Below are 24987 nucleotides of genomic sequence, written 5' to 3'. Positions count from 1 at the left end.
AAGTAAGAAGTTATTCTTATATGGCATGTTTTTCATCCTAAGAACATCCATGTGAGGCAGAAGTGTGACAAGCATTTTATTCCACTTAGGGATGATTAACCTGGCTTGAAAGGGAACAGCTGTGTTTTCCTTATTTATTGACTAGACTGAGGTTGTAATCCAGTATTATTTACTCTAGACCTGATGATGACTTGAAAAAACCCAGATGTGTAATATGTATTACTATTTATTCTTATTCTTGGGACCAGACCCATTACTAAAGACGTGGAAGAGCAATTAGAGTCTATTTGGCTTCATTTACAAACTTTTAGTAGGTTGGCTAGTTATCAGCACACTATATTTAGGGAAGTTTACATTGTAATTTGTCTATAGTCATACTTCTTACTACTGATTTTTCTCTGTTAAATTTATTATCCTCTGACAAATACTAAATCTTACCCAAATTTTAATGCAAAAGTGCCTTTTAAAAAATTTTGCAGTATGTGAATGATCATTTTTAAGGCCAGAATTACCTTGATAGATTACAGAATTAGGATATATTTTAAAACCTCTGACACTTTAAACAAATTGAAGCAATAGCCATGCATATTAAGTGTGTATGCTTTTATAAAATGGGTCTTTTAAAATGTGTTGCATAAATAGATCCTTGGATAGTCTTGTAATATAAGTGGCTCTGTCCAGTTTTGTAAGCCTTTATAGCTATCTTGACTAAAAGTGCTGTAGTAAATTCAACACATTGCTTGCCACGTAATGAGAAGAAACTCATCCCTTATTGAAATTGAGAACCTGTGGATGCGTAGAACCATTTCTGTATCCATTAATGTAGGACTAACAGCTCATTTGTTTTTATTAACTTTAGAAAAAATAGCATAAGTAAATAGAAAAGGTTGATAAGTATCTTTGAACACAAGCTTGAATCCCTGCAAACTAGATTATGAAGTCACTAGATGTAGTTGATTACATCATAATGGGTTTGGTACTGTAACAGCCAGACCATCCCTAAGCTTAGGCATACCTGTCCTAAGGAAGTGTAGTGGCTGCAGGATTTTTAAAACAACTCCAGAAAAAGACCTAGTTCTTCTAATACGTTGAAAGTCTTCTAAAGAAAATTGATTTGCATGGATAGAAAGGCATTCATGAATACTTTCTCTCTTTTTCAGACCACAATATTATAAAATAATTGAGGAATGCGTTTCACAGATAGTGCTACACTGCAGTGGTATGGATCCAGACTTCAAGTACAGGCAACGATTAGACATCGATTTCACTCACCTGATAGGTACGTATCATAATCCTCATTGTCCTCTGATTGCGTTTTATGCCTTCTGTATTATAAGCACTTTTTAAGTGAAGAAGTTCAGTAAGAAGTTTCAGTTCTTACTGAACTTCTATTCATATCTGGTAAATCATTGTGTCTGTGGGCACTCAATTGCTATAATTGTTAATTTTAATGATCATGAGAGTTCTGCCTGTGTGATTAGAAATATTAACCTATTTAGGGGGCCGGACACGGTGGCTCATGCCTGTAATCCCAGCACTTTGGGAGGCCGAGGTGGGCGGATCACGAGGTTAAGAGATTGAGACCATACTGGCTAACACGGTGAAACACCGTCTCTACAAAAACACACAAAAAAATTAGCCAGGCCTGGTGGCGGGCGCCTGTAGTCCCAGCTACTCGGAGGCGGAGGCAGGAGAATGGCGTGAACCCGGAAGGCGGAGCTTGCGTGAGCCGAGATCGTGCCTCTGCACTCCAGCCTGGGTGACAGAGCGCGACTCTGTCTCAAAAAAAAAAAAAAAAAAAAAGAAAGAAATATTAACGTATTTAATAAGTTCCAACACTCCTGGAGGTAGTTTAAGCTTAGTGTCCCACAAGAACCCATTATATTATTATAGATGAATGCATTACTATTTAGAAACACGACTCTGAAATCTTTTCATTTTATACTGGTACTTTAGTGGTCTTGTAGAAATACAGTGGGGTCTCATTATAGTTATGTTATTAATGCTCAAGTTTTAGAAAAGAAATACAGGCTCATTTCAATAACTTGAGACCTTCTAAGGCTCTCAAATGGATCAATTTATATTTTCATAGACCTTAGAGTTAGAAAGAATTTGAGGTGATCATATTCATCTCCTTAGATTGCTCCTTATATCATCCTAGACTGGTAGTTAGTGATACTTTTCAGAACAACCTCTGAAGGATGATCTGAACCTTCCCTTGTGAAGTGTGCTATGCTATCTAGCCTTATAGCTAAGCAGTCTTATTTATACTTAATTGGAATCACTGTCGTTAAGGTTCAAGCATGAACTTGTCTTATTTTTAAAGAAAGAAAACAAAAGCTATTGTATGCCAATTATATATTATTTTTTATTCCATAGCACAAGGCAGATATACAGTAACATTCAAAGATGGATAACTTATTATTTATGTATTAATTCTGTTTTAAATGTAATACGTACTTATCAGGCAATCTAGAGACTTATGTAAGTGACAAACCACCAATCACATTCGTGATCGCTCCCTTTTCAGCTTGGTACATTTCCTTATATCTCTTTCTTTATGACCTATCTATCTCTCTGAATGCTGATTTTTCTTGGAGTGTTATATTATGAGAGTTTTTCCATGTTAACCTTCAAAATGTGACTTTTGATGTCTGTGTAATATTCCATTTTGAGAAATACCATAACCATTGCAACCAGTCCTTTCTTTTTGTGCATTCACAATTGTTTTTAGATTTTCGCAGTTATAAATGAATGTGCTGTCAACATTCTTGTATATAAATGTTTGTCTTTTTCTCATTATTTCCTTAGGATTGATTTCCATAAGTGAGAGTATGAACCTTCAAAGGCCAAATGCTTTTCAGAAAGCTTGTGCTAATTTACCCAGCAGTGAATGTGAATTCTAGCCTCATTGCATATTTTTCAATGAGTTTGAAAAACAAGTTTATTTTGCATTTTGTTGAAGGAGTCATAAAGGACTATTGTCAAATATGTGTATTAGCTTATAATCCATTATAGACCATAGTTAGGACACACACGCTACTGTTGATTTTGATCTTATTAATCTTAAACATGGAGTTGTTGTCACCTCTCACACAATAAACTATAGTTTTTTGAAGTATTTTATAGTTGAAAAATAATTGAATACCTGTAAAAATAATAATTTAGTCAAGTAGTAGTCAGTATTCAACAGACATTTGTTTTGTGTACTGTGTACCAGGTACTATGATTCTTTATCATTAATCAAAAGTGTTGGGTGAGGAGAGATGAAGGGATCAGGTGAGAGAGGATAGTCGGCATCATAAACCCATTGTGATGTTATCCACCTGTCATCTCTGTGATTGTGAACAAATCATTTAACTTCTCTAAGTTTTAGTTTCCTCAACTTTAAAATTGAGTAAGTCACATATATGAGTGGCTCTTAATATTTTATGGTCAAAATCCTTTGTAAGAAGTTGACAAATGCTTGGAACTTTGATTAGAACACACATAAGTTCATATACACAAAAATTAGGTGCTTCAAGAACTTCTAGGAAATCCATGGATCTGTATTTTAAGATGACTCGGACCTGAAGAGATTAGAGTCTCTTGTAATGTCACAATTCTTTAAGTCTGATATCTTTCATAAATCAAATCGTATCAGATCTCTGCCTAAAACTCTCTGATGCCTTTCCATTGAAATTTAAATTCAAAATCATTACCAACCGTGACTAGCACAGCTTAGATATGGCTGTTCTTTGACTTCATCATTTCCTACTTTCCTCCTCAGTTGCTTTAAACAAACAAACCAGCTTTATTGAGGTACATTTGATGTTAGAAAAACTACCCATATTTAAGGTATAGAATTTGATAAATTTTGCTATTAATATAGACACTTAAAACCATCATCAATGTCAAGATAATAATTCTGTTACACCCTAAAGTTTCTGCATTGTCCTTTTAGTTCTTTCTTTCCATGTCTACCACATCTTCCCATCCTGGGATATTACTGATCTCTCTCTTACTAGTTACATTTTATAGTCTCTCTGATTAGTTGCACTTTTAAAAATTTTATAAAAATAGAAACATACAGCATATACACTTTTTGCCTGTCTTCTTGCCTTCAGCATAATTATTTTGAGATTCATTCATGTTGTTGTATTGCCTGTATCAATAGTTCATTCATTTATATTGCTGAGTGGTATTCCAGTATATGGATATACCACAGTTTGTTTATGTATACCCTTGTTGATGGCCATTTAGGTTCTTTCCAGTTTGGGATTACTATAAATAAAACTGCTGTGAATATTCACATACAATTCTGGGTACTGGTATATATTTTTATTTCTTTTTGATAAATAAATGTAGAATGGCTACAGAATAGAGTTTATATGTACGTAAAATAATGAGAGATACAATATTGCCCAAAAGTTTTTCTTCAGTTATTTATATTCTGAAGTGTTTGATTTGACCTGAGAAGTCTGAAGTCTGTTTCCTTATGTACATGATACATTTTGCCCCAGATCAGAAGTAAAAATCTTTTCAAGAAGAAGCCTGAATTATCAAATATTATTCTGTCTCTCTCTAGCTTTTTTGTGAGACAGTTTTGAATCTTGCTAAGACTATTCATATCTTATTAACATTATTAAGGTTAAACATGGAGTCTTTGCCACCTCTCCACCCATAATAAACTATGGGGTTTTGAAGTGTTTTATAGTTGAAAAATAATCGAATACCCATAAAAATAATTTAATGAGATATGTTTATGGATGCTTAGTTTTGTGCCTCCACAATACTTTCATTGAATTCAGTTAGTATGCTAAAGAAAGAATATATGATATTTATGTTTTGTGTGTAGTATAGGTCAATTTCCATTTAGTAACAATTGACGTAAAAATGATAGTCTGCATTGCAGAGTTATAGGCTAGAAGACATCTTTTGTCTAGTGATCTCATGCCATAATTTTGAATCACTTTTGGTTGATCTTAATAGATTCTTGTGTGAACAAGGCTAAAGTTGAAGAAAGTGAACAAAGAGCTGCAGAGTTTTCAAAGAAGGTAAGCTTACAAAGTATTAGCCATAATTGTTACGTTAATAATTTAATCACAGTAATACTCTACTTTCTTTATTAATGTGAGACCTTCTAAATGTTTCATTTATGTAGTACTTTATATTTTTGGATTCAAACATAGCCATGGAATATTGATTTATCTCCTTATAAGGTAAGGTTACTATTGTTCTCTCCTCATCATGTTTAATCCATTATGGAAGAAAAACACTAGCCACATTATACTAAAGTGATACATGAAATCAAATTACATTGCTGAAAGGGTATAGTTGGAAGTAATCAACCAAAATAAATTCTCCCAATGCTTTCCTGCAGCTGTCACTTGCAGTAGGTAGCTCTTTGGAGAACTGTGAGATGTTTAGCTAGTCTTTTCTGTTGTGGTCTTTTATGTCAGTGCTATTGATAGCAATAACATGTTGCAGTGTTTTCTCTCTTTCTCACTCTCTTTCTCTCTCTGTTTAGACTTAGCTTCTTTGAATTTTGTAATTATCATTTTGTAAGTGATGCTGCTACTTCATGTAGGCCTGGTGGAATTTGAGGATCCCTTTCTGTGTTAATGTCTTAAATGCCTTTGAGTAAATGCCAGCTTTATGAATATCTGAATTGTATTCAGATCTAAGCTTGTCTTTTCCTTGTTTCATGGAAGCATAGCTATAATTTTATTAGCTTATACCACAAGTTTCTCTTTTTCTGTTCTAGAGCCTATTAAGCATTGGCATAGTATTTCTCTCCTGTTGGGTGCAGGCAGAAGGATTGAAGCACACGTCTAAAAGCTCTCCAGTTTTCAGCCTTCTGACAGCAAGATAATGTGCTTACATACTGCTGTCTCTTCAAAGTTATGACTTACCTTGGAGATTAGATAATCACTTTTGCTATCACTTTAGAAATTATAGAGTATTACTGAAGAAGTTACTTCAGGGCATCTGAAGAAATGTCTTTGCTCTTTCAGTTACTAGAATAGATTTTAAGAGCTTGAGCATAAAATGTTTGTGTGGAGCTGTCATTTTTATTGGTGAAAGAAAATGCATGCTTTTTGATTAATAGACCTTTATATTTCTAATGTTCTTGTTTTAAGCAGCACATTTAAAATTCCCTTTGAAAACCTTAGACTCTCCTTAAGTTTTGGCTGGCACTGTGATTACATACTACAAGACTGGAGCAAATTGTGACTATCTGTATGGTAAAGTTTTTTTGTGAGCATATGTATTATGGAAAAAGGAGTCCTGAAGTAATAGAAAAGAAATTTCAGTGTTTGATGCTTTAGTTTCATCACCAACATTTAGAATGAAAACCTGTATGGTCTCCCAGTGGTTAGTTACATGCATCCCCTTGTTCTGGGTCATTTTAAGAGTCAGTATAAAGTCATTTTTTAACAAGTGCTAGAATGAGAGGCAGTAGTTGTGAGGTCTGATCTCAGCTTTTCCACTAATTAGCTGTGACTTTGGGTAAGCCACTTACTCTCTTTAGATCTTAGTTTCTTCATCATTAAAAGGAAAGAATAAAATTAGTGGACTTGTAAGAAGACCTCTTCCAGCTCACATATTTCAGGCTTCTGTGATCCCCATTTGCTGTGTTTGCAGATTAAGGTAATTTTAAATTAAAAGCAGAAACACTGTGTGCCTCTCCTCCAACATACTAATAAACCATTTATAGAGGAAAAAATGTGTATAGTGTGCTCGTGTAGGTGCCATGATTTAGAAGCACATAGGAGAAGCTAACTTTAGGAGTGGGGATGGGAGTACAGATTGAGATAAATCTTAACACGGATAGTAGTAAAGGCAAACAAGCTCACATTGGAGGACATCCATCTTCTTAATGAGGTAGGAAAACAAGGTCATTGACTGAAGGATATATGGATCCTTCCCTCCAAGGATCTGGGGTAGGTTTGAAATTTAAAGAAATTAGAGAATATTTGGACCAGGATCTGTGGGACAATTTCCAGGGATTCAAGGAGAGATGAATAAAAGCATTTCAGGTTCGACCCAAAGAGTATTATTATCCAGTTTGCTCACCTACTCTTCAGACTTAGATCAGAATGGCATTTTATAATTTCCAAAGGTCAAAGCTACTATGAGGATGAATATTTGTTAACACTAAACATACTTTTGTATTGTTCCGCAAACTCTAAGATGGTTTTGGGCAGTAAGATGTATCACTTTTAGAAACAGAAATAACATTGTTAGAATAATGTATAGACTTCTAAATTGACTTGAAACAACATTGACAATAAAGGGCAAATAAAATGTTCTATAGCCAGACCCAGGCAGTAGTCACTGGAAATATGTAGGCAGGTTTGTGCCTGCTTAGAGCCCTGTCTGAGGTAAGGCTAAGGCAGGATACAGTGAATAAATATTAACCATTCAGAGTCTTTTTGGCTTAGCACCCCTTATTTTAACCTCTAGTTTTTCCTTTCATAACATGCTATACAAATGTTTTGGTTAACCATCTGAATTAGACTGCTATTAGGGCATTCTACTGTCAGAGTTTGTGAAGTACTGCTTTATGGATTCTAGACAACTAAGATTGCAATAGAAATAATTCCAATTTGTATTAATATACATACATTTGAGCATTCTAAAAGCGCAATTTATTTTCAAGATTAAATATAGTTAAGGAGTTGAAACTGCTTGATGGTTTATTTTTAGATGTCATTTTCTAATTCAGTAAACTTAGAAGTATGGGATGAGGCCACACATGGTGACTCACGCCTGTAATCCCAGCACTTTGGGAGGCCAAGGCGGGTGGATCTCCAGAGGTCAGGACTTCAAGGGCAGCCTGGCCAACATGGCGAAACCCCATCTCTACTAAAAATACAAAAATTAGCCAGGTGTGGTGGTGCACACCTGTAATCCTAGCTACTTGGGAGGCTGAGGCAGGAGAATTGCTTGAACCCAGGAGGTGGAGGTTGCAGTGAGCTGAGATCATGTCACTGCACTCCAGCCTGGGCGACAAGAGTGAAACTCTGTCTCAAAAAAAAAAAAAAAAAAAAAAAAGTATGGGATAAAATATTTTTAAAATTATTAATTCTAAAATTGAATTTTCAATAACAGAACAATAAAAATGTCCATTATGTGGGAAGAGAGACTTTTCAGTCTACCTTTTCGTCTTTGTATTTTTTTTTCAGAAGTGAAAATGTGTTTTCTTACCTTGGGTAGGGGGCATATTTCTTCTTTACTACCGCCACAAGCAATACCCTACCTCCACTTGGATACTTAATTGTTATGAAAATAATTACAAGCTGTGATTTTCTGAGTGATCTGGGAATTCAACTAAGTAAATCTTATTTAATACATAATGTTCTTTAAAGCTTTCTCAAAACTATATTATTAACTGTACATTGATGGTGGTGATCATTGCAGTTCGATGAAGAATTCACAGCTCGACAGGAAGCTCAAGCAGAGCTTCAAAAAAGAGATGAGAAAATCAAAGAACTTGAAGCAGAAATCCAGCAACTTCGAACCCAGGTAATGAAAGAAGATATAGACTTTGTGTCATGTCACAGCGAGTTTGATGGTAGAAAATTGTCTTGTTAGATAGAAGGAAAAATGTGACCAGAAGCAGACTTTTTGGCAGTTTTACATTTTCATTGAAATAACTCTACAGATTTTATATTCCAGGACAATAAATCATTTTAATGCTTGGAAAAAAAATAAAGCATTAGTTGCTCAAATGGCCCGGAATATTTTTAACAGAATATATTACAGAAGCAAAAGTGTTTTTGAGATGAAACTTTCATGATGATTTGAAAAATTGGGTACATACTATTTTCTTTCAAAAAGAATGTAGAAATAGTCATTAATTATAATTATGCCAAAAGCTTCTCTTGAGATCTCTTTGAATCTCAAGTAAATTTCCACCTACATTCCCTATGGTGAAAAGCTCCCATATATACTTAAAATTTCAATTAGGGTGTCTAAACTTTCAAACTGATTGTGTATTCTCCTCAATATACTTTATGTCTTAAATGAATATTAAGAAATTGAAGATGGGCTGGGCACGGTGGCTCACGCCTGTAATCCCAGCACTTTGGGAAGCTGAGGCGGGCAGATCACGAGGTCAGGAGATCAAGACCATCCTGACTAACACTGTGAAACCCCGTCTCTACTAAAAATACAAAAAAAAAAAACCAAAAAAAATTAGCCAAACATGGTGGTGGGCTCCTGTAGTCCCAGCTACTGGGGAGGCTGAGGCAGGAGAATGGTGAGAACTCAGGAGGCAGAGCTTGCAGTGAGCTGAGATCACGCCACTGCACTCCAGCCTGGGTGACAGAGTGAGACTCTGTCTCAAAAAAAAAAAAAAAAAACAAAGAAATTGAAGATGATGTCTTAACATAGTGGGTACTCAGTAGATATTTGTTGATTGACTAGGTCTGTTTCCACCAATCTCGTGAAAGTTTACTTCAAAAGTCACCAACAAACTCCAAAATACCCAATCCAGGGGCCTTTTCCTTCCCTTAGCCTGTATTACTTATCTCTAATATTTGATCATTTCTTTTCAATAAATTAATCTCTTTCTCTGTCTCTTTCCCTCCCTTTTTCTCGGACTTCTTTTTCTACATGTTTGAGAACTTAGTTTCTCCTTATTTTTTCATCCTCATATGGTGACCTTCCACAATATTCTGTCCTCTGCTCTTTTCTGTGATTTTTTTTTTTTTTTTTTTTTTTTTTTTTTGCTGTACTATTCCATTCAGTATTATACATTCACATATCCCCTTTTAGTAGGTGTCAAGTCTCTGGAGTTTGTCTTCTAATTCCAGCTCTTGATTAGCTGGCCCCATAGGATGGTCCTGTTGCATGTTGAAATCAAACCCAGTTTTGTGGTTTTCTCTCTTTCCTCAAACCAGTTTGTTGTCCATTCCTATTTAAATTTTACTACCAATTTTAAAGATGGTGAAGCTGGAGTTTTCTTTCCCTTTTCCTTGCCCCACCCACTGACAAATTAAGCTAGTCACTGTTTTATGTCTGTTCTTTCTTCAACTCCACTCATACTACACCTCTTTGCATCAAAACCCAGAAACCTCCAGGTTCACTCTCTTATGATGTCTCGTCTGGACTATTACAATTGTTGCCTAACTTTTCTCCCTCCTCAAATTCATCCTTTATGTCAGTGGCAAATTAATCTTCCTGAAACAATTCCCTGATTATTGTCACTCCAGGCTTTAATATGTTCACTTGTTGCCTATTGCAGTCAGGATTAAATAAAATCTCCTTACCAGGAATGTTAAAGACGCTCTGGCATGGGTTTTTCCTCCCTTATCTCCCCTTTGCAGCCTGGGCTCTGACTGCTCCCCTAACTACGGCCTCCGTTGCAGCTAAGTCACCTTTCCTCCCTTCACATTTGGAAATTACTGTCTCCATACTTAACCCTTCTGCCAGCATTTCCCAGAGATTAGTTACAGAAATGACGATAGGTTGTTCATGACGAAAGCATTCCATAGTCCTATAAATTGAGTACACATGTTCTCATCTTGGAGATTCATAATACTCATTAGCATATTAAAAGTTCCAGATATTTTACATTGAAGAAACCTGCCTACCTCTTTTTCATATCGATTTCCCATACTCATTTGACCATGGCACCTTTTATCTCAGAGCACCCTTCAACATCTCCAGGAAATAGTGTTTTCATAGAGCTTAGTAGAGAAATGTTGGCATATATTATTCTCTGTCAGAAATTCCCTCCTTTGCTCATCTGTGTATGTGAAACATATCCTTTAAGGAGAAGCTCATTAAGACATTGTTTGGAAAGCTTCACCAAAAACTCCATTAGCGAATTTCTCTGAACTTTCATATCACTTTTCTAGACCACTCATGGGATACTTGTGTGCCTGCTCTATTCTGCTAGAGCATAGACACTTTGAGGACAGTGTATTTCTTATTGAAGGCCCCACTGTACCTTGCACAGGCCTTCACCACACAGTGAGTAGTTACTTACTTATGGTTAAATTAACTGTAAAAAGTGCAGAATCACGAAGCACTCTCAACTCCTGGCCTCAAGCATTCCTCCTACCTTAGCCTCCTGAGGAGTAGCTGGGATTACAGGTGCAGGCACAGGGCTGTATACTTTCTAGTGTGCACAAAATAATGTCAAATACTAAATTATTCATTTACCATATTCAATTTACAATACGATGTGGTAGCCTAATTTAATTATTCAATTCCTAATTGTTCATGGGAGGCAAAGGAAAGGCTGATATAATTTGATTTTTAAAGGCTGGTAGCATTTAATGTCAATATTTGAGATTCCTTATTAAATTTGTAAAATAGGTATTTAACTTGAGTAAAATTTTATTTAAATAGTAGCATTTTGTGGTTGTATAAAATTCCAAGAATAAATATGATCTAATAGAGGTGAAAAATTGAATGATGTTTACAAATGTGTATTACTTTGAATTATGTTGTCCATTAATTAAAAAATGGGACACACATTTTGCCTTTCAAAGTATGAAAAACATCCTTTCATACACAAAATTTGTAGGATAAATTACTGATTTTCTGAACCTTTAATTTTGCCACAATTACTTTTGTCTCAGTTAAGACTATAAAATCAGACTGTTTTCTATAGTTTTGCTACTTTAAAAGTAAAATTAAAATAATTTTACGTATTTTAATCTTGTCTTTCTTTCTAACCTCAGAGAGAATTGCATTCCAGGAAAGGATGGTCATTTGCTAAGCATAGAAACACTTTAGTTGTATGTATGTATATACATACATTAACATTCATCTATGTGAACAAACTAGTGTGAGTGAATATTATGGGTAACCTTTCCATGATCTTGTCTACCTATGAGTGTTAGCTTTAATATTTTTGTAAATAGGTTAGTCCTTTCAACTGGTTGTTCCAAAAATTTGCTTCAATTTGCTTTCTAAATATATGTATGGCCGTGTACGGTGGCTCACGCCTGTAATCCCAGCACTTTGGGAGGCTGAGGTGGGCAGATCATGAGGTCAGGAGTTCTAGACCAGCCTGGCCAACATGGTGAATCCCCACCTCTACAAAAAATACAAAAATTAGCCGGGCGTGGTGGCGGGCGCCTGTAATCCCAGCTACTCGGGAGGCTGGGGCAGGATAATAGCTTGAAACCGGAAAGCGGAGGTTGCAGTGAGCTGAGATTGCACCACTGCACCCCAGCCTGGGCAACAAGAGCAAAACTCTGTCTCAAAAATAAAATAAAGTAAAATAAATAAATAAAGATATTTATAAATTTAGTTAGAACAACTAAATAATCCAAGTAGAAAATTTGTATTAATAAAGGTGAGAGGACTAGGCACAGTGCCTCTTGCCTTTAATACCAGCACTTCAGGAGACCAAGATGGGAGGATTCCTGGAGTCCAGAAATTTGAGACTGGCCTGGGTCACATAGCGAGACCCCATCTTTAAAAAAAAAGAAAAAAAAATTAGCCTGGGTTAGTGGTGCATGCCTGTAGTCCCAGTTAGTCAGGAGGCTGAGTTGAGAGGATCACTTGAGTCCTGGAGTTCAAGATTGCAATGCACTATGATTTTGCCGCTGCACTCCAGCCTGGGCAACAGAGCAAGACTGTCTCTGAATGAATGAATGAAAGAATGAGGACAAAAAGGACACTATCCCAAGAAATTTAATTAACTTTTTTGTTGTTCACTGAAAATTTGTTTATTAAGTTGTTAATGTTTTACAGAGTTAGTTCAATATTTTATGGAACTTAAAATCCTGAATTTCCCCTCAGTAATACAGATGTCTGTAATACAGACATTTGTACAAACTACTACAATTACTGATACCTAATATAATTAGACTTCTATAACTTCCATTTGTCAGGTAAATAAAACACCTCTCAAAGTTACCACAACTTTAGGAGTTCACAAATTCCTATTTCTGCAGTTTTTCATTAGTACATTTTAAACTTTCTTAAAAGAGGAAACCAAAACCTCCGAATCAGAAACCTTGATATGAACCAACATTGAGAAATAGAGTAGTGTAAGAAGCTCTCTTATTCATCACAGGGAAAAGAAATACAGAATATATTAAAAGCTTTAATATGAACCAACATTGAGAAACAGAGTAATGTAAGAAGCTCTTTTATTCATCACAAGGAACAAAACTACAGAATATATTTACTAATTCATTTTCCACTAAAGAGAATACACTTTGTATTTAGAGAAATAAATGCTTATTTACTGGGAGTTGCTTTTGGAGAATGATCCATAGTTGCCCTATCAGTGGTCAGATATTGATACCAGGGTCCATCTCTTCTCTTCTAGATTAATCTTCGTACTTCCAGCTCCTTTATCTGCAGTTCAGCCTTTTCAGTTTCAGTCTGAAGGATAGCCATTGTTCTTTTGTAATTATTTTCAGGATCATCATAGAAAATATGGACAATCCATCTCAGTATAGGATGCTTATAATATTCCCATTGTTCTGGGATATAGCCTTCTGGAATTTCTACTAGTTCAGTTTCACCAATGAATACATTCACTAGAGTTTCGCCAATTGCCACTGGAATCCCTGTAAACAAAATGTAGAATTTCAATAAATTCAAAAAACACCTGTTGTAGAATCCAGAAAGTTTCATGATAAATAGTCTTTTCTCATGGTCTCCACTGTGTTAAACAGGAGTGACAGCTTTAACAGAGCCATGGGTGAGGAAGCCGCTGAATCCCAGTGGAGTGTCAAGGCACTGGCCAGAGAGCTGCCACTTCAGTGACTGAGGCCTGTTGCAAAAAACTCATGGCTGCCATGACTGCCTTAATTAGTTTTAAATGTTTCATTCAGTTAATCTAATGTCATATCTTGATTAAAACAGATGTATGTTCGTTGGTAGTGGTTTCATAAGAATGTTTATAATGAACAGCTCTACTTTTTCATATATATTTATTTAGCAAAGTGAACCATTGTGATCAGTAATGGTTTAAGGAATGGATATAGATTAATCATCTCTAAAAAGAACGTGATATGGCATGCAATGTTCCCTTTCATCTGTTATGCATTGTCATTAGAGAATGAGCTTGAAGTTACTTTGTGATAGAAATGTTATATCCTCCTCATAATCCTATCTATTTGAATTAATTGTACTCATTGTAAATGGCACCCATTCATGAAGAGACAGTCTTTTATATTGGAATGAGGATGGTATTGGATGTGAGAAGAACCACATTGAAATTCTAATCACGTTCAGACTCTGAAACTTTTGGTTAGTCATTTAACTTTTTTTGCAGCTAACAGTTTCCTCATCTTTAAGCAGTGAAATAAAGGTGAGATAATAATGCTCTATCTGTATTAAAGGGTTATAATAAGGATCAAAAGAAATAATAAATGTAAAAATGTTGATAAGCATATATTACTATGGAAATGGATGCTATTGAGTATTTATTATTGGTGTTAGAAGCCAGCTAAGTTACTAGAGCCATGAAACAGACTCTTTGTATAAAGCTAATTAGCCCCCAAGGAAATTGAATCTCTAACCTTGTATTTATTATCCCATATTCAAACCCAACTAATCTAACTGGCCCAAGCCATATACTGTACTTCTTTTTTGCATATATTTATAAAGAAAGTTAATTTTTAATTATTTTAGAGGAGTATTTCAGAAAATCTTGGAGGATACTGTATTAGTCCTTTCTCACACTACTATGAAGAAATACCTGAGACTCGGTAATTTATAAAGGGAAGAGGTTTAATTAACTCACAGTTCTGCAGAGCTGGGGAGGCCTCAGGAAACTTACAATCATGGTGGAAGGGGAAGCAAACACATCTTTCTTCACATGGCAGCAGCAAGGAGAAGTGCCAAGCAAAAAGGGAAAAGCCTCTTAAAAAACCATTGGATCTCATGATAACTCAAGAATTATCAATTATTCGTTATTCAGTTATCTCCCCTGATGCTGCCCTTGACACATGGGGATTATTACAATTCAAGATGAGATTTAGATGGGGATGCAGAGCTAAACCATATCATTCCGCTCCTAGCCGCTCCCAAATCTCATGTCCTCACATTTCAAAACACAATCATACCCTTCCAACAATCCCCCAAAGTCTTAACTCATTCCAGCATTAACCCGAAAGTCCAAGTCCAAAGTCTTATCTGAGACAAGTTATGTTCCTTCCACCTATGAACCTGTAAAATCAAAAGGTAGTCACTTCCTAGATACAATGGGGATATAGGCATTGGGTAAATACACCCATTTCAAATGGGAAAAATTGGCCAAAACAAAGGGGCTACAGACCCCATGCAAGTGTGAAATCCAGTAGGGCAGTCATTAAACCTCAGAGTTCCAAAGTGATCTCCTTTGACTCCATGTCTCATATCCAAGACATGCTGATGCAAGAGGTGGGTTTCCACAAACTTGGGCAGATTTGCCCCTGTGGCTTTGCAGGGTGCAGCCCCCCTCCTGGTTGCTTTCATAAGGTGGTGTTGAGTGTCTGTGGCTTTTCCAGGCACATGGTGCAAACCATCAGTAGATCTGCCATTCTGGGGTCTGGAGAGTGGTGGCCCTCTTCTCACAGCTCCACTAGGCAATGCCCCAGTGGGGACTCTGTGTGAGGGCTCCAACCCCACATTTCCCTTCTGTACTGCCCTAGCAGAGATTCTCCATAAGGGCTCCGCCCCTGCAGCAAACTTCTGCCTGGACATCCAGGCGTTTTCATACATCCTCTAAAATCCAGGCAGAGGTTCCTAAACCTCAGTTCTTCACTTCTGTGTACCTGCAGGCTGAACACTACGTGGAAGTTGCCAAAGCTTGGGGCTTACACCCTCCAAAGCTATGTCTCGAAATGTACCATGACTCCTTTTATCCATGGCTGAGGTGGCTGGAATGCAAGGCATCAAAGAGACTGCACACAGTGGGAGGGCCCTGAACCTGGCACAGGAAACAGTTTTTCTCTCCTAGGCCTCCAGGCCTGTGATGGGAGGGACTGCCATGAAAGTCTCTGACATGCCCTGGAGACATTTTCCTCATTGTCTTGGTGATTAGCATTTGGCTGTTCATCACCTATGCAAATTTCTGCAGAGGGCTTGAGTTTCTCCCCAGAAAATGGATTTTTCTTTACTACTGCATTGTCAGTCTTCAAATGTTTTTAAACTTTTATGCTCTGCTTCCTCTTGAATGCTTTGCCACTTACAAATTTTTTCTGCCAGATACCCTAAATCATCTCTCTCAAGTTCACAGTTCCACAGATCTTTAGGGCAGGGACAAAATGCCACCAGTCTCTTTGCATTGCAAGAGTGACCTTTATTCCAGCTCCCAACAAGTTTTACATCTCCATCTGAGACCACCTCAGCCTGGACTTTATTGTTCATATCACTGTCAGCATTTTGGTTAAAGCCATTCAACAAGTCTGTAGGAAGTTCCAAACTTTCACACATTTTCCTATCTACTTCTGAGTCCTCCAAACTATTCCAGCCTCTGCCTGTTACCCAGTTCTAAAGTTGCTTCCACATTTTTGGGTGTCTTTACAGAAGCACCCCACTATCCAGTGCCAATTTACTGTATTAGTCTATTCTCACACAGCTGTAAAGAAATACCTGAGACTGGGTAATTTATTTATTTATTTATTTATTTTATTATTTCTTTGAGACAGAGTCTCCCTCTGTCACCAAGGCTGGAGTGCAGTGGTGCAAGCTTAGCTCACTGTAACCTCTGCCTCCTGGGTTAAAGCGATTCTCCTGCCTCAGCCTCCTGAGTAGCTGGGATTACAGGCATGCGTCACCATGCCAGGCTAATTTTTGTATTTTTGTAGAGACAGGGTTTCACCATGTTGGCCAGGCTGGTCTTCAACTCCTGACCTCCGCTAATTCGCCTGCCTCAGCCTCCCAAAGTGTTAGGATTACAGGCGTGAGCCACCACACCTGGCCAAGACTGGGTAATTTATAAAGGAAAGAGGTTTAATTTACTCAGTTCTGCAGGACTGGGGAGGCCTCAGGAAACTTCCAGTCATGGCCAAAGGGGAAGCAAAACACATCCTTCTTCACGTCACAGTAGCAAGGAGAAGTGCCAAGCAAACAGGGAAAATCCTCTTATAAAACCATCAGGTCTTGTGAGAGCTCTCTCATGATCACGATTTGGGTGGGAACACAGAGCCAAACCATATCAGATACCAACTTCCCTAGCATTTGTATGGTAACAGAAGTAGTCACTGTCCAGAATTTATAATGCTTATTAAAAGTCTACACAAGTCTTTTTCATATACTGTTAAACCCTTAGATCTTGCTAAATATTTAGATATTTTAGTAATATCTAAAAAAGTATATATAATCTTAAAACATAAGATAAACTACAAATATCTATTGATATACATTTCTTCAATTTTTCAATTATATTTTATAAGCATTTAAACTTTGATTATTTATATTTCAGGCACAAGTACTCTCAAGTTCATCAGGAATTCCAGGTCCTCCTCCAGCACCTCCATTGCCAGGTGTAGGGCCGCCTCCACCACCACCAGCACCACCTCTACCTGGAGGAGCTATTCTTCCTCCTCCACCACCGCCTTTACCTGGAATGATAGGGATACCACCACCACCACCACCACCACTTTTATTTGGGGGACCTCCTCCACCACCACCCCTTGGAGGAGTTCCTCCTCCCCCAGGAATATCACTTAATCTACCTTATGGAATGAAGCAGAAAAAAATTTATAAACCTGAAGTGTCCATGAAGAGAATCAATTGGTCAAAGGTAATACTAAAACTAGAGTTTTTTTACTTTATCTAGCTTTTGTTGATCATTGCTATGTGTATGTATTGTTTAATGTTTGAGAGTATGACTGCTGACTCTTTCCGTTCCTTTGTGAGTTCATCATTTTATGTCCATCTTTCAATTTAGGCTCCAGATAATTGGAAACTCTCCAGATAGTTTGACATTGTGAAGTAGGCAAAAGGAAAATCTAAGTGATGTAGAGAATAATATTTGAAATATACCACCAAATGAAAAGCAATTTTGATTCTTTTAACATAGCTTTTCTTTAAAAAAATTTTTATTGATGTGTAATATTTGTACATATTTATGGGGTACATGTGATTTTTGCTACATGCATAGAATGTGTAATGATCAAGTCAGGGTATTTAGGATATCCATCACCTTTAACATTTGTCATTTGTTTTTGTTGAGAACATTCAGATCTTCTCTTCTAGTTATTTTGAAATGTACAACATATTGTTAAATATGGTCACTTTACTGTGCTATCAAATGCTAGAAATTATTCCTTTTATCTAACTATATGTTTGAACCCATTAACCTATCTCTCTTCACCCTCCCACCTCCCACACACACCCTTCCCAGTCTCTGGTAACTATCATTCTGTTCTCTACCTTCATGATATTCACTTTTTAAGCTCCCATGTATGAGTGAGAATATATGATATTTGTTTTTCTGTGTCCAGCTTTTTTCACTTAACATAGTGATCTGCAATTCCATATATATTGCTGCAAAGGACAGGATTTCAGTCTTTTTTTATAGTTGAATGGTATTCCTTTATGTTTCAATACTATATTTTATTTATCCATTCATCTGTTGATGGTCACTTAGCTTGATTTCATATCTTGATTTCATATCTTTTCCATTCTGCCTAGTGCTGCAATAAACATGAGGATGCAGGTATCTCTTTGATATACTGATTTCCTTTCCTTTGTATAAATACTTAGTAATCGGATTACAGCATTATTGTGTGGTAATCCTGTTATTTAGGAGCATTATTGTATGGTAATCCTATTATTTACATTTTTGAGAAATCTTTATTTTGTTTTCCATAATGGCTGTACTAGTTACATTCCTAACAACAGTATATGAAAGTTCTCTTTTTTCCACATCTTCTCCAGCATTTTGTTTGTCTTTTTGATAATAGCTATTCTAATAGGCATAAGATGCCAGTAAGATATCTCACTGTGGTCTTGATTTGTATTTCTGTGGTGACTAGTGACGTTGAGCACATTTTCATGTATCTTGGCCATTTGTATATCTTCTTTTGAGAAATGTCTACTCAAATTATTTGTCTACTCTTTAATGTGATTATTTGTTTTGTTGCTGTTGTTTGGGTTTCCTGTATTTTTTGGATGTTAGTCCAGTGTTGGATAAATAGTTGGCAGATATTTTCTCCCATTCAACAGATTGTCTCTGTTAATTGTTCCCTTTTCTATTCGGAAGCATTTTAGTTTAATATAATCTCACCCATTTTTGTTTTTGTTTCCTGTGCTTTTCAGGTCTTAGCCACACAATCTTTGCCTATATTAGTGTCCTGGAGCATTTCTCTTATGTTTTCTTCTAGTAGTTTTATAGTCTCAGGTCTTATGCTTAAATCTTTAATCAAATTTGAGTCCATTTTTGTATGTTGTGGGAGATATGGGTCAGGTTTAATTCTTTTGCAAATGGATATCCAGTTTTCCTATCATCATTTATTGAAGAGGGTGTCCTTTTCCCATTGCATGTTCTTGGCACATTTGTGCCAAACCTCTTAGCTGTAAATATATGGATTTACTTCTGGGTTCTCTATTCTATTCCACTGGTGTATATATCTCTTTTTACATTAGTACCATGCCGTTTTGACTACTATAGCCTTGTAGTATATTTTGAAGTCAACGTCCTGCTTTGATCTTTTTGCTCAGGATTGCTCTGGCTATTCAGGCTCTTGCGTGGTTCCATATGGTTCCATATGAATTTTAGGATTATTTTTCCTATTTTTTGTGAAAAAATGTTAATGGTATTTTGATAGGGATTGCACTGAATCTGTAGATTGCTTTGAGTTGTGTGGTCGTTTTAACAGTGTAAATTCCTTTATTCTATGAGCATTGTATCTCTTTCCATTTGTTTGTGTCCTCTTTAATTTCTTTCATTAGTGTTTTGTAATTTTTCTTATAAAGGTCTTTTACTTCTTTGGTTAAATTTATTCCTAAGTTTTTTATTTTTTGTAGCTATTGTAAATGGGATTGTCTTTTTATTTTTTTTCCAGCAAGTTTATTATTCAGCTATAGAAACATTAATAAATTTTGTGTGTTGATTTTGTATCTTCCAACTTACTGAATTTATTAATTATATGAGTTTTTTGTGGGGTGTTTAGGTATGTCCAAATGTCAACTCATGTTGTCTGCAAAGAGGGACAATTTGATGTTCTCTTTTCCAATTTGGATGTCCTTTATTTCTTTGCTTGACTGATTGCTCTGGCTAGGCCTTCCAGTACTATGTTGAATAGAAATGGTGAAAGTGAGCATCCTAGTCTTGTTCTAGTTCTTAGAGGAAAGGCTTTCATGTTCTTTCCATTCAGTATGATGTTAGCAATGGGTTTGTCATATATGGCATTTATTATGTGGAGGTATGTTTCCTCTCTGCCTAATTGTTGAGAGTTTTTATTGTGAAGGGATGTTACATTTTATCAAATGCTTTTTCTGCATCTGTTGAGATAATTATACAGTTTTCATCTTTCATTCTTTCGATGTGATGTATCACGTTTATTGATCGGCATGTGTTAAACCATCCTGGCATTCATGGGGTATATCCCATTGATTATGATGTATTATCTTTTGGATATGCTGTTGGATTCAGTTTCCTAGTATTTTGTTGAGGATGTTTATGCCTGTGTTCATCAGGGATGTTCTTAATTGTTGTGTCCTTGTTTGGTTTTGGTATTGGGGTAATGCTGGCCTTGTAGGATGAGTTAGGAAGATCTTCCTGCTCTTTAGTTTTTTGGAATAGTTTGACAAGAATTGATGTTAGTTCTTTTTTACGAGTTTGGAAGAATTCGTCAGTAATGTCATTAGTCCTGGGGCTTTTCTTTATTGGGGGGGACTTTCTTGGTAGATTGTATGTGTCCAGTAATTTATCCATTTCCTCTGGCTTTTCAGCTTGTTAGTGTGTGGTTGTCCATAATAGTCTCTGATGATCTTTTGTATTTCTGTGCTATCAATTGTAAGGTTTCCTCTTCCATTTCTGATTTTGTTTATGTGGTTTATTTAGGTCTTTCCTTTTTTTTTTTTTTTCTTGGATAATCTAGCTAGTGGTTTATCAATTTTATCTTTTCAAAAAACCTAAGTTTTTGTTTTGTTGCGCTTTTCTGTTGTATTTTTAATCTCTGGCTCAGTTTTGCTCTGAACTTTATTATTTTTTTTCTTCTGATTTGGGGTGTGGTTTGTTCTTGCTTTTTTAGTTCCTTCAGGTGCAAAATTAAACTGTTTATTTGACATCTTTCCATTTTTTCGAAGTAGGTGTTTATTGCTATAAGCATCCCTCTTAGCATTGCTTTTACTATATTCCACAGGTTTTGATATATTGTTTTTTAATTTTCACTTATGTTAATACATTTTTTAATGTTTTTCTTTATTTTTTAATTGCCCCAGTGGTCATTCAGGAGCATGTTCTTTAAGTCTGTGTACTTGTATAGTTTCTGAAATCTCTCTCATTATTGATGTCTAATTTTATTCCATTGTGGTCTGAGAAGATACTCGATATGATTTTGATTTTTAAAAATTTGTTGAGACTTGTTTTTTATAGTAACATATGATCTATCCTTGAGAATGTTTCTTATGCTGATGGGAAGAATGTTTATTCTGCAGCTGTTGGATAAAATGTTCTGTAAATGTCTTTTAGGCCTGTTTGTTCTAAAGTGCAGTTTAAATCCAATGTTTATTTGTTGATTTTCTGCCTAGATGATCTGTCTAATGCTGGGAGTAGGGTGTTGAAGTCCCCAACTATTACTATATTAGAGTCTATCTTTCCCTTTAGATCTAATAGTATTTTCTTTGTATATCTGGGTGCTCCAGTGTTGGGTATGTATATATTTTGACATGTTACATCCTCTTGCTAAATTGATGCGTCTATCTATCTATCTATCTATCTATCTATCTATCTATCTATATAGACCTACTTTGTCTCTTTGTACTATTTTTGACTTAACATCTGTTTGATCTGATATATGTATATTTACTCCTCACTTTTGGCTACCATTTGCAATTTAATATCTTCTATTTTATTATTTTCAGTCTATCTGTGTCTTGTAGGTGAAATGTGTTTCTTGTTGGAAGCATATAGTTGGGTCATGTTTTTTAATACATTCAGCCAGTCTATATCTTCTAAGTGGGCAATTAATTGGTTTACATTCAAGTTTATTATTGATAGGTGAGGACTTATTCCTGTCATTTTGTTAATTGTTTTCTGTTCGTTTTGTGTATCCTTTGTTTTTTCTTTCTTTGTTATTGTTTATCCATGTGGTTTGTTAGTTTTCTGTAGTGTTAACATTTGAGTCCTTTCTCTTTCTCATTTGTCTATCTGCTCTACATGTGAGTTTCATAGTTTTATACTACATGTGAATTTTATACTTTCATGTGCTACATATATTCTCTTTCAGATATGTAGGACTTCCTTAAGCATTTCTTGCAGGGCTTGTCTGGTGGTGATGAATTCCCTCAGTTTTTGCGTGTTTGGGAAAGACATTATGTATTTCTCCTTCATTTTTGATGGATAGATTTGTTGGGTATATACAACTGGCTTCCAGTGTGTGTGTGTGTGTTTTTTTTTTTTTTCCCTTTTGGTACTTTAAATATAGTATCCCCTTCTCTCTTGGCCTGTAGCCTCTCCAATATGCTGCACCACGTGTTCCTGGGATGTAGGACACCTTGTGGGCTAGAATGCTGGGACCTGGTCTCATTGCTAGATCTAGCCAGTATCACACCACTGCAGTCATCTGGGTGGATGTGGGAGATTTCAGTGGGCTCCAAGGATGTGGAGATAGAGAATCTTTCAGCCTCAGGGCAGGATGTAGTCTGATGGGGTTTGGACTCTCAATCTGTTGCCAAACTGCAGCTGCTTCGGTCTTGGTGGCATGTGTGGGATCCAGTGTGAATGCCCACTCTAGAGCAATGCCTTTGCACAGACTGCCGGTAACTTTGTTTACTAAAGACTAGTTTCAGGGCCTGTGGAGGCTGAGTGGCTCTCCTATGGCTAGAATCTTCAGAGTTCACAGTGGGAATCTGGACCGCTGGGGATATGTTATTTACCTTTTTCCCACATTGGGATGCTTCTCTGGGCAGCCAGCTGATCACAGCCAGGCTTGCTGCCTGGATTCCTGCTCCTTCCATGCCTCAGGTGTTTTCTGTAACTTCCCTGCCAAATTCCAATGTTTTTACATGTTGTGATTATCTACTCTCTTTTTTGGCTTTTTATGGAGGATATGAGTGCCACCTGCCTCCTGTGAGCTGAAGCCTCTTCCCCATTTTTCTTAAATAAAATCCTTTTTATCTTACTTGTTTTTCTTAGTGAATGATTTTTTTTTTAAGTTTTACACTTTCAGATAGTGTGGAATAAGTGACAATATTCAATATTGACATACCTTAATTTTTTAATATGATCTATGAAAATACTTTCTTCTGAATGTTGTTAGACTTTATTATTATTAGCAAATAATATGTTTTAAAAGGTTATTATGTAGATTGACACAGTCCTCATTCACTGGGAACTAATCTAATGAAAATCCATTTACCCAGACAACCATTTGGGGAAATGTGTCATCCAAGAACATATTTACAGTATTAGACAGCATCTATGTAGTAAGTTGGTTTAAACAGAATGATGGTTAAATCATTTTTCAGTCTTATGCATATATTTATGCTTTGCTCATAAGAGTAAACTTGGAGTAAATGGTTTTAGAATATAGTTTTTCTTTTAAAAAGATTAGGTACAATTCATCAAAATACAAGATTTCAAAGCTGTTGCCTCGCTATCTGCCTGTGTTAATGTAGTGATATGCTTCCTAATTTAACAATTTAGTATGCAGTGTAATGGTAGTTACACATCACGAAGCTTCATGGTGTATTGGAAGATAAAGTTTTAATCTTGGGTAGTAGTTAAGACCACGGTCCTCTAGAGCACTTATCTGGGTTTAAAATCCCAGCTCTGCCATTTACTAATTTGGGCAGACACTTAAACTTTCTTGGGCTCTGTTTCCTCATCTTTTAATGTGGAGATAATAACAGAACAGGTCAAAAAATTATTACGAGGATTAAATTAGTTAATATATGCAAATAACTTAAGACAGTACCTGACACAATGTAGGAGGTGTGTGTCAGCTATCATTATGGTTGCTAACTTAAACCTAATGAGTGAACAAAGGGAATTCACTTTTCTAAGTCTGAGTTTCCCTGTTTTAAAAAACCCAGGAACAAGAAGATTTTATGTGAGTTGGGGTTAGGATTTCCTAAATTATTTTTAAGACTCCTTCCAGGAGAATAATTTTTAAGCTGCAATTTGCTATGTGGCCTATTTCTATTGTTTGCCATTTCTTCACACAATTCTGAATTTCCCAATGAATATTTACTTTATAAGTATTATTTAGATACATCCTGAAATTCACTTAGAGGATAGAGGAATAAAGGAACTGTCATTCAACCTTGCTGAAAGTTAGTTCCTTGAAAATTTAAATATGAAATTATAATTTAGAATCTTTTCTTTGTTATTTTTGTTTCAGATTGAACCCACAGAATTATCTGAGAACTGTTTCTGGTTAAAAGTTAAAGAAGACAAGTTTGAGAATCCAGATCTCTTTGCCAAACTGGCATTGAATTTTGCTACTCAGATGAAAGGTACATTTTTAAAAATAAAATATAAGTTCCTGATTCAAGTATAATTTAATTCAGTGCTTTGCTAAAAATTTCTAGTAGTGGGTATATGTATAGTTTTCCCACATCAGACAGGGTGAAACGTAAATAGATTGACATTTAACCATATTTTACCTAGTAATTAAAGAAGGAAATTTCTTTTACCTTTGAATTTTATTATACATAAATGTTATTATTATTCTGAAAATACAGGTTTTACTTTTATTGTTAAATATGTGTGTTGCACTGCTCCATTATGAAATTGTCATTTTTATTGAGAAGCAGGGGAGGTGAATCTGTTGATTCATCAAGTAAGAGAAAATAATGTGAGAGAACACTAAAGTCTCAGAATTTTTTATGAAATTGAAATAAGATTGGTCCCATAGTCTTAAA

The 24987-nt window shown here is 35.8% G+C and overlaps 1 protein-coding gene across 8 annotated transcripts in view; it reads left to right on the top strand.

Annotated features, from left to right (window-relative positions):
• Positions 1-24987, top strand: part of DIAPH2 (diaphanous related formin 2) — a 914469-nt gene that overhangs the window by 247947 nt on the left and 641535 nt on the right. For all 8 annotated transcript variants that reach the window (XM_021932747.2, XM_021932745.2, XM_021932750.2 and 5 more), the window contains 5 exons: positions 1161-1279; positions 4972-5036; positions 8407-8511; positions 17375-17695; positions 24465-24579. In XM_021932747.2, coding sequence (XP_021788439.1) covers positions 1161-1279; positions 4972-5036; positions 8407-8511; positions 17375-17695; positions 24465-24579 — 725 coding nt within the window. The remainder of the gene's footprint in view (positions 1-1160; positions 1280-4971; positions 5037-8406; positions 8512-17374; positions 17696-24464; positions 24580-24987) is intronic.

Source organism: Papio anubis, chromosome X, assembly GCF_008728515.1.
Source record: "Papio anubis isolate 15944 chromosome X, Panubis1.0, whole genome shotgun sequence".
In the NCBI taxonomy this organism is placed as follows: domain Eukaryota; kingdom Metazoa; phylum Chordata; class Mammalia; order Primates; family Cercopithecidae; genus Papio; species Papio anubis.
This window is presented reverse-complemented; position numbering and strand designations above follow the sequence as displayed.